The sequence below is a fragment of the Brachyhypopomus gauderio genome, chromosome 5, assembly GCF_052324685.1.
Source record: "Brachyhypopomus gauderio isolate BG-103 chromosome 5, BGAUD_0.2, whole genome shotgun sequence".
In the NCBI taxonomy this organism is placed as follows: Eukaryota; Metazoa; Chordata; class Actinopteri; order Gymnotiformes; family Hypopomidae; genus Brachyhypopomus; species Brachyhypopomus gauderio.
Window position 1 is genome coordinate 9,498,839 of NC_135215.1, and position 10,601 is coordinate 9,509,439.

The window sequence follows — 10,601 nt, forward strand, 5'->3', positions numbered from 1 at the left end:
CCTCAGAAAGTATGTAGTTGCAACCCTGTTTATCAGTCAGAGCCGGAGTGACTAATCGGGAGATTCGGGAGGATTCCCGATGGGCCGGCTCATGTCAATCTCTAGTTTGGGCCGATTGGGAAGGGAAAATAATTTTGGGCCGGATTTGGGCATGAAACTCCCGGGCTGAAAAAGTGTCCCACTCCGGCCCTGTTATCAGTGACTGATCAAGGATCTTGTATGCATAGGTGCATTGGATGACTGTAACCAGGTGGTGGTCTCTAGATCCCATATTAAATTTTTTCTAGTTATCATTGCGTACGTTTCTCATGAGTACTTTTTAAAAAACAGTGTTTAGGTCCCCTAAACAGGCCTGGCCTCGTTGCTAGTGAATTGCAAAAGGCTTTTCAAGACCCACGTCCTTTTGAACGTCAACCTTGTGCCAAAGTTGTTAAAAAACCAAGTGAACTAAACGGCTGTTGCACGAAAAAACCCCTCAGAATTAAGTATCTATGTGCATCAGGGGGCTACACCAATGTGACCCAAACTGTTCCAACACACAGCCTTTGTCTGCGGGCACGTCGGAAGCCGCCGTGTAAAGGAGCTGTGAGCATATGGGTCGTATTAAGCCTGTATTTTACACTTTAGTGTAAATATATAGACGCACTCCGCTAGCTACATCGCTGTAAATATCGATTTATCGTCCGGTCGGATGAAAACATCCACACACAGTCGTTTGGCAGTGTTTCCCCTCACAAGGTAAGCGGAGCTGCGCTGATGCGTGCGCATCTTTGAAGCTAAAGTACTAGCCCGGCTGCTAATGGCTCAAAAGAACCCGTTTATACTAAATTATATTGTTTATGAAAGTGTTTATCTATATGATAGGTATGCGCTTATAGCTGCAAGCATATCGTTAGGAAATATAATGTGAAGCCTATATTATATGTAGTCCTGCAGCTAGATGTGTCAACCTTTCGCTGCCTGGGGCGACTGACCATGGCCATCTACAGCTGTTTACACAAAATCATCCTCATGTCCGGGACTTATTTATGATGGCACAGGTTGTTTTGAATAATGTTACATTACAGGAGCGGATTTCATCGTTTATAATGAACCGCATCCCTGCGAAGGTGAGCCGCACCAGGGCTGTTTAAGGTTCGGAAGGGCGATATGTTTCCTAACATGCCTGTTGAATTAAAGCTCGTTAAAATGCTGAGATACAAAATTATATAAACTGGCGATCCTTTAAGCAAATAAAATTATATACAAACCATAAAAACCTATCCTTGTGCTGCGTAAGGCAAGTAAAACCGGTTTGATATATGACTGTGGTTGGCTACATATAGATATAGAGATTCAGCTAGTACACTCAGTACAACATTCAGAAGTGTAGCTAGTAGGCTACACTTAAAACAGTATGTAAACAGTAGCCTATTGATTGATACAGATCCAATCTAATCTGATTTTAAAAGAGGCTTGAAAATCCTTATTGCAAAAAAAACTAATTGGGATGGCAGAAAACATCTTATAGTCAAAGTTCATCCAAGATTGTCAGGGGTTCCAGTTTTCCAAATTGAGTTTGACAGTCTCATACAAATGTGCAAATGAGCCCTGTAATCATCAGCTTGTCCTGAGCGATTGACACACAGACCTGTTTGTTTCTTTCAGCTGTTGATCAGATGGAGGTCGATGTAGGAGAACAGGTGGCTGAGGTTACGGATGTAACTGAGAACTCGGAGACACATACTGAGGAGGTGGCAGCTCCGCAGAATAAATCCAGGTGAGAGTTCAATCTTAAGAGCTTGAAGATTGAAATCGGGTTATCACACATTTGAGAGTGAGGTGTGTTCTGTTCTGCTCTGAGCTCAAGCAAGGTGTGATATCTCCACAGGGGTCGTGGGTTCAGGGGTCAAGGTAAGGGTGGCCGGATGGGGCGTGGAGGGCGTGGAGCACGCGGATTGATGACAAAAGTGTTCGGCCCACCGGGGCGAGGCAGAAGCAGAAGCCATCATGGGTTCATGAACGGATTTGGCCCGATTAGGTTATCCTAAAACGTTCTGGAATATTCAAGTTCCACCTTAATGGTTTGATTGTAAAGTGCTTTTGCATGAGCTATGAAACCTGCCTCCACCCACGATTCAGATGTTTCTATTCAGGATGGGACTGGAAAGACCATTGCCCTATCCGGACATGCATGGCCGGAAAGGAACACGAGGAAGGCCAATACGTATGGGCCGTCCGCCCCTGCCCCCGCCCATGTGCTTCAGGAGACCACACCCACCCATGCACAGGTACACACAGTTTGCCTGTACTGCATTATTTTCAATCTGGGAGCTTTCAGTCTAGGAGTTTAACCAAACACCTCTGATTTATGTTTGAAGGATGAAATCTTAGTTTTTTACAATCTTAGTTTTACGTCCGTGGTTTGTGGTGTTCTCAGTAATGGGGTGTTCACAGAGAACATGGCTGCCTCTTGCTTTCCAGACATGGCCTGCCCCCCCCACCTGGACACCCTGGTTTCAGAGGGTTTCCTCTGCCACCCAGAAGAAGGGGCATGATGCCACCCTGCTCCCCTCACCTGATCCGCCCCAGAGGGTAAGAGGCATGCCTCTCCTGTCCACTCCTGCTCTTTACCTCTACATCCATCCGGGCCATCCCTACTCACTCCGTCCAGAACCAGGTCCCTGTTTGTGCAAACAGACAGTTAATGAACACAGCTGACTGTGTTGGTGCTGTTATAGCTCAGCCAGACTGTGAAGACTAAAGATTAAAATAAGTTAAGTTATCCTAGCTTTGGGCATGAATAAATGTATAAGCGAATAATGCATGAATTCCTATTTTATGTTAAATGATTTATTATATTTCTTAAAACACAGCGGTTCATAGGAAGATATTAGAATAGGCTTCAGGCACTTTTCTTGCTAAGCACCAGAATCCAAATATGTAATTTTATCCTTTCATGCAGCTACCACAGTGGACCACCCCCTCCTCCTCCCCGTCTGCCTTCAGGCAGGGGTCAGCGTTGGCCGGGGCCCCCTGGTGGCCGACGGTTTTAAGGCAGCTCAAAGATGTGAAACAAAAAAGTTTTTGTCCAGCACAGGGTATTTTCAGATGATGCCAGTAGTTGATGTCCAGACCAACATGCCTGCCCCCTTCTACTAGTCTCCACACTCTGTGTTTTTAACTTTAAAAAACATTAAGAAATATTAAGAAATCTCTGAGGCATTTAGGGGGCATTTAGGGGATTTTAAAGCACAGTTACAGTGCAGTTAAATAAACATCCCGTAGTTTTAAACTGTATACTAAGACGAGGTAATTCTGTCTCCTGGAAACATCGTGCAGTTTGCGTGGTGCTAGCCCGGTGAGCCTTAATCTTTCTCAGTGACTTGTAAAACAGAATTTGAGAGGATGAGAGAGAAGTGAGGAATGAGAGGTGAAAGTTCATGACCGCACAATAGCCCCTGTTCCCCAGTGCAGAACTGGACCACCTTCTGATCTGTGCTACAGCTCTTAGATATCACTACTCAGTATTTATTAACTGAAGCTAACGCCATGCAGTTATCTACAGAGTGAAGACTCTGATCTATATGTGAAGTGTTCATGATTTAAAAGTTACTTCATATCATAAATGTGCAGCTATTTTAATTAAGTGAAAGTAATTATATGGAAGAGTCTTTGTGTGTCTCCAGCAGTCCATCCTGATGGCTGCTTCTATATTAATAAAAATAAATGGATTCATGATCAGCCCTCACAACCATCACTGTGTTTACAGTATTATCACTATAACTATATTTCTACTACTGTGCCTAAATTATGTGGATTTGTGAATGTGAGCTGGTTAAAATTATAAGATATTTTGACATAGTCAAAATAAAGTTAAAATAAACTGACTTCTCCTTTTTACTCATTTTATTGAAACACAGAACATGAAAGCCCAGTTATTAAAAGAATGACTGTATTATAGTGATCCAATATAAACTGGACACTGACATGACAGGATATGTTTTATCTAAGAATCAAGTCATTTATGAATGTACAAATTAAATTACTAAATCATCATTTTTATATTTTGTGTGAAACTGCACATTGTATTACTATGTGTGTATATATAAAGTATTGATACAGATATCGGTCTTCGACATTAATGCAGATTTTCATGTACTGCTTGGAGATCTCATGTTCCACAACATAGGAAATTAAAATGTTCAAACATTGCGAAGAAAACACATTAAGATGTTAAAAGGACAAGTTACAAAGAGAAGTTCATGAAGTTATAGAGAACGTTTAAATTAAGCTCTGAGAATAATCAAACTGAGTGTACTAGACACTATCTTTTGAAAGCTGACGCTGTTGAAGTTACCTGACAGCTAAACACAGGATTCCAAGATGTATCGTACATCTCTCTTTTTTGAGGTCTATGAGGAAATATGGGGGCACTCACATTGTGGCTTATTTGCTGGTTTTACTTTGTTCCATCTTTGCTCTTGGTAGGAGGGTTCTGGATTCTTCTGTCTTCAGCCTGCTGCTGAAATGATTGTGAATTGATGGGAATAGGAAGGTGAATATTCTATAAGCAACAAGCTCTCATTATTCTGTTCAGGCATCATACATTTAACTACCATCTGATGTTGGCAAGAGACATATGGGACATTCAAAGAAAAACTTATAATGGAAACACATTTACAGTTAATTCATTGAACATTACAGCAATTGTAAATATTGTTAAAAGAAAAATGCAAATAATTTTTGGGGGAAAATATTTTTTGGACTAAGTGTACATGCTACTCCTCTTAGCCTGTGCTGTGTTCCTGGACTGATTGTAGAGGCTACTCCTCCTAGCCTGTGCTGTGATCCTGGACTGATTGTAGAGGCTACTCTTCCTAGCCTGTGCTGTGTTCCTGGACTGATTGTAGAGGCTACTCTTCCTAGCCTGTGCTGTGATCCTGGACTGATTGTAGAGGCTACTCTTCCTAGCCTGTGCTGTGATCCTGGACTGATTGTAGAGGCTACTCCTAGCCTGTGCTGTGATCCTGGACTGATTGTAGAGGCTACTCCTCCTAGCCTGTGCTGTGTTCCTGGACTGATTGTTGTTGTCTCCTGAAGGGGGACATAGTCACCCTTTCAGATGGCAGCTGGACGTGATTGCAGGACCCTGTTCCCCCGTCCCACTGATGAGTTACTCCCCCATCCCCCAAAACCAAGGTGAGTTTTCTTTTGTGTATGGACACCCTCCCCTTCCAGAATCTCTTGCCTAAAACTCCCAAGTCACGCAAACCCGGTTCAAGGCCTCTCTTAGATAAAACACATAAACAAACACGCAGAAGCACACGTGTCTGTAGGTTCACAACGCTACACACCTAATAAGTTAAGAAACGACTATAGTGAATCAGAGTTAGGATCATTAACTGAACATTGGCAGTCATAAAAAGCTTCAGCTGAGACTGGACACTGATCCTCAGGACACATTAACCTGTGTTTCAGTACCTGGTCCAGATCCTCATCTCACAGGCATTGTCTACATGTACAACATCACTGGTCCCTGGCACTCAGTTCTTGAGCAGTGAGTTTGTGAATTCAACCTTCACCCCCATTAGAATGTGCAAGTCAGGCTAAAAAAGCCAGGAGAAAAACTCTGTAGAGCAAATTTTTGTGGCGTTCCGGACAAATGGGTATGTGATTATCAAGAGTTTTTATTTAAAAAACAAAACAGTAAATAGAGCAACCAGGTGATAATTTGGTTATTCTGTTCCTTTTGTATATGGTGTGTGTGTGTGTGTGTGTGTGTGTGTGTGTGTGTGTGTGTGTGTGTGTGTGTGTGTGTGTGTGTGTGTGTGTGTGTGTGTGTGTGTGAGCGCGCATACATGAGGTAAGATGAGTCATCAGTGTATGTGCTCCAGATGCATTAGGTACTTTGAATCACTCACATACACACACACACACACACACACACACACACACACACACACACACAAACAAGAGAAGGCAGAGCTGAAAGAACCAAAGCAGGAGAGATGAGAGACATGAACCAGTCCAGCCAAGCAGGCACTTGGCAGATGTCCAACTGCACTCCATGTGTCTGTGTTTATACATGGAGTGCTGCTCTAATTTTAGGTCCTGGATGCAGAAAGGCGATGATGTCATCCCCAGCTCTCCGATAAGGATCTCACAGTGATGATAGGCTGCTCTGAACAACATCTCCTGTTTACCAGCTCTGTAATAACATTCCTACAGCACATCCCAGCTTTAGTCTGCAGTGCGTCTGCAGTGCATCTCACACACATAATGAGTGTGTCGCACAGTAAAACACATTTCAAACAAGCAAATGATCATTTCTGGGAAATGGTACACATGTACAGGTCAGTTCAAAACACTGTAGAACCAGTGGCCTCAGGTATGAAGAAAGATAAAAGACAAATATAAGACAAGAAAATAGAATTTTGTTTATATGTTTCTTTCTTTTTTCTTGAATCTCACTTTTTAAATTCCACCTGTTTTAAGTGTCAGTCCTGACAGTACTCCACTGATGTTCCTTTATTATGAAGTAAGTCTGTATGTGGTGCTGTGCCTTGTGTCTAGCTCCCCCTGCAGGTCATCAGGTGACAATGGCATGCCCGGGCCACAACACCGTTTTCACCAGGTTTCCCACAGCAGGTAATATGGGGATTGGCTGATATCTGTTTCCCTTTCCTGAACCGTCCTATCAGATGGATCTGTGCTGTTGTTTGTCCGGGAGCCTCAGCAAGATATCTGTTTGATCTCTGTGCTGTCTGATCTCTGTACTGTGATTGGTGATTGGTAGATCCTGGCTTAGACCTTCTGTGTGATGTTTTACACACAGGCTTTTCATCCTATCTGATGTCTGATTCTTATATTAGTTGCAAATGAACAGTTTGAACTCCAGTTTTCTGGTAGGCAGAAGACCAGTGATGTAGTTCACTGAACCTGCATATTCTTGCTGCTCCCGCTGTGCTTCTCAACTCCTAGGAGTTCATGGTGTGGCAACTTAAGTGTGGATGTTTTCCTTCACGGTCATCTGGATGAAACTGTGTCAGACCAAGGAGAGGTACAGTCAGCTGATGATGGCTTTAGGTCTTAACATTTGGAAATTGAAACACTTGCAATACCATGTGTAATTATAAGGAAGTATTGACGAAAATAAGGAACAAATGTTAAGATTTAATAACTATTATAATAACTAATTATTTATTGGCATATTTATATTTTTGCAGGAACATACTGTCCTGATTAAGAAAAGATAAAGCCAAGCCTTGCTCTCAACACTTTTGCTGGCAGTGTGTGTGCAAGGTATTTTATTTAGATTGTGTTGCAATGTGAGTTGTTTCAAATATGATTTATTAAAATATTCATTAAAAATTGTTTTCCTTGTTTTTAAGAACCTGTTGGTTTCTTAATTCTTGGTAGGCCAGTGCAGAAGTGTATAAAAAACCTTTCTGCCAAGTCTAATATCATTATTGTTAAGCACAAATATAGGCACGTTTTCAGCCCCTTCATAATAAAGAAACCAAAGCACACATGAGGAGGACCTACCCTAGGTAGGTATGCAGTTTGTATTCAGAAAACCCCCTGAAGATGTTATATTCAGAAAAAAAACCCACCGCAGTTGACATTTTTCCCAAATGTAATAATAACGCAAAGAGCAGTTTGTACATTTTAATGTGAACAAAATTATTGTGAACTTGCATGTCGAAATAAACACATTACATCAGACACGTGTCAAAAGGGCATCTTATTTTATTTGTTGGTAATACAAGAAAATTAAAGAACGTGAAGCAGAAGTCGTTCTCCACCATTTAAATCCAGAAAGAGACTGCAGTGATGTCACAATTAAACACGATGATGAAGGAGCTTCTCATTGGCTGGCTTGGTCCTCCTGTCCCTTCTCACTCCAAATCGGCTTCTGGATATGCTCTGGAATTTTCTCTATAGCAGTCTAGAAAGGAAAAACATACAATTCACAACCAGCACTGGAATGGATGGTTTACAGGCATGATGTGACTAGAGCCCTGTACTCGGTTAGTTAACTGGCTGTGCTACACACTGCTTCATGACCATGTTCACATGCTATTACCCATGACAGAACACCCAGAACTTTCATTCTAGTTACCTTATACTTAGCCTGATTGTGTGATTTGTTTGTGACTTGTGTATTCGTCTGTATAATTTGTTTTTGTGTAATTTGTGTGTTAACGGGCCGCCCAATGGAGGATGGGTTCCCTTTTGAGTCTTGGTCCTCCCAAGGTTTCTTCCTATTCCCCACCATCTAGGGAGTTTTTCCTTGCCACTGTCACCTTTGGCTTGCTCATTAGGGATTTGGACCCATAGTATTTTTAACCTTGTAAATCCTGTAGCACTTTGTGACAACATGTGTTGTGAAAAGCACTATACAAATAAATTTCATTTGACAGCTTTGTTTTTAGCTACATTACAAATAGCATGACATACCATCTGCATAATAACTGCTAAAAAATTCCATTGATTGCTGCCTTTTTCCATAATACCAAATGTATGTCTATAGACACATCACAATATGCAAATCTGAATATAGTAAGCCATTTAATTTCCAGTGAAACTCCTGTCTACACACACATTACAGTCTGTTTATATCTACTGAAATAGTTAATATGGTGACTTCCATTAAGTGATTTGAAGTTTACTGTGGTCAAATTCAAACATATTGACATGTTACAGCTTCCTAACAATCCAGACACTTCAAGGTGAGTTTTTTCTACATTATTATGGTGTGTTTATGTCTAGTGATTGTTACCTTGGTGACCTCCATTGCCACACCCTCAGGTAGATTGCGCTGAATATATTCCAGGTATACCCTTGCAGTGGAGCCCGTTATCCTGTGAATCTGACACACATGAAGGCTTTGTGTTGATCTGCAAATGACTAGTATCTGTATTAAACAGTGCACATTGCTGCATACGGTCATCCACTCTCCAAGCCTCTTGGCTTCCAAACGTTTCCATATGTTATTCTGCTTCCCGCCTTCTGGGTCTCAGGCACCAAGTCTCACCTCTATACATCTGTAGTGTGTCCTCATTTCATACTGAACTCTGTGTTTCTTAAAGATGTGCACCGACTTCAGGAGTGTGAATCTCTCTATGTTCCTCTTAGGTTCAGAACTACCACAGGAATAACAACATGTTACATGTGCTAGACAGAAACCTCACAGGAATCACTCCATATTGTATTTCTTTTTTTTTTTTTTTGCAAAATGTATAAAATAACAGAAATGTGTGCCTCACACTTTGGCCAGTGTTAAGCCAAGTTCCTTTGCTGCTAGAGTTGCAAAGAACTCATAACTGTCCAGAACGGCTCGGTCATGACCTTTCACAAGCACCGTCAGCTCCTGGAACAGTGTGTCTGGTTCCTCGGACACGGTGATCTTCAGGACACAAGCAAAAACAGAAATGATGAGAGGAAAAAATGCAGAGAATGAGACTGAGAACTGTTTACACTGAATTAAGCCTGCGGTCCCGTTTCAGGAGACTTACAAGAGGGGAAAGAGACGCAGAAACACTGCCAGTGTGGATTAAAGCCACTGGACCAACAGGGCCAACAGGACCAACACGGCTTCTACAAAATGTTGAGAAACAAATCATACAGTTTTCTTAACTTCTTTAACTTTAAAAAGAGAAAGAATAAAAAGCATGTATTCAATAGGAAGGAGAAAACCAACGAGAAGATAATATTTCTATAACAATCTAATTTAAAACTCACGACGATTATAATTATATATATACGTCGCTATTAGACGTAGCCTACATAGACTTGCTAAAAAGGTTATGGTATGTTATAAGGACTTCAGCCAGGACAGAGGCTGGGCTGCTTCTGTAACGATGTTTCTGAATCTGACCTCCTAATGCTGGTCAGCTGCTCTCTGCAGTATAATGACTGCACACATGTTAAGATCAACTCAAAAGCATCCAGACAGACCGTAATAGTGCGGGCTGGTCATGAAATGTGCAGATACGCCGATGTGCAGAAAGCTGTGAAACAGAAGATGGGTTATGAAACAACCGCACCACTTGCATGATTAACTGTCTAGTTCATGTCGTATGATACAGAATCTACGCGTATATATAACCTCACACTAATTGACATGATGAAGTAAATATTCCTGTACCTTCAGTGCTGTGTCTTGAACTGTTTTTGACAAGAATCGAACATTTCGAGCTATCCACATGGGCGCCGCCATTTTTACTCTGTCATTGGAAGGACGTGTTTCCGGTAGGACGTTTCTAGCGCCGTCGACTGAACGGACGACGAAAATGTACGAACCGTGTAGTCTGCGTAGACATGTGTGGCGCCTTCAAAGAGTGGTCAAACTCTGATCCCTCGAAGCTCAGATCCCATACAGGTCTGACCCTAGAGTCGCCACTGGTACGATGTGTAATGTGACACCTAAGGAGTTCAACGTGTGACTTCGTCTGGTCGTCGTCGGTGCGGAGAGCCACTCATAAGTAACAACAGAATAAAGTTCCGTAAACCGATGATGTACTCATACATAAACCATTGAGTTGAAAATTCTCGCAAAGACGTTGCATTGCAATGTTACTGCCTCACACCCTTTAATCTATGAATTGTATGATTTG

The 10,601-nt window shown here is 41.8% G+C and overlaps 2 protein-coding genes across 13 annotated transcripts; one reads left to right on the forward strand and one right to left on the reverse strand.

The window, feature by feature from the left end:
- The first annotated feature begins 513 nt into the window (after window positions 1-513).
- Window positions 514-7,720, forward strand: LOC143514379 (uncharacterized). Of its 12 annotated transcripts, none has more exons than XR_013130854.1 (9): window positions 514-738; window positions 1,648-1,759; window positions 1,871-2,020; window positions 2,136-2,270; window positions 2,464-2,574; window positions 2,945-5,181; window positions 6,091-6,630; window positions 6,964-7,042; window positions 7,209-7,720. XR_013130854.1 is itself a non-coding variant. In XM_077005475.1 (6 exons), the coding sequence occupies exons 2-6, from the start codon at window positions 1,659-1,661 to the stop codon at window positions 3,033-3,035; spliced, it is 588 nt and encodes a 195-aa protein (XP_076861590.1). In that variant the 5' UTR covers window positions 514-738; window positions 1,648-1,658; the 3' UTR covers window positions 3,036-6,084. The 12 variants fall into 12 exon arrangements, 2 of the variants coding, with proteins under 2 accessions (XP_076861590.1, XP_076861591.1); XR_013130857.1 differs by having other exon boundaries at window positions 6,091-6,192; window positions 6,556-6,630; window positions 6,964-7,720; XR_013130852.1 differs by having other exon boundaries at window positions 6,091-7,042.
- mrps10 (mitochondrial ribosomal protein S10) lies at window positions 7,714-10,441 on the reverse strand. Its single transcript, XM_077005474.1, has 7 exons — window positions 10,133-10,441; window positions 9,943-9,995; window positions 9,501-9,582; window positions 9,252-9,391; window positions 9,020-9,128; window positions 8,765-8,854; window positions 7,714-7,930 (listed from the first exon to the last, which is right to left on the reverse strand). The coding sequence occupies exons 1-7, from the start codon at window positions 10,202-10,204 to the stop codon at window positions 7,850-7,852; spliced, it is 627 nt and encodes a 208-aa protein (XP_076861589.1). The 5' UTR covers window positions 10,205-10,441; the 3' UTR covers window positions 7,714-7,849.
- Window positions 10,442-10,601: the final 160 nt, after the last annotated feature.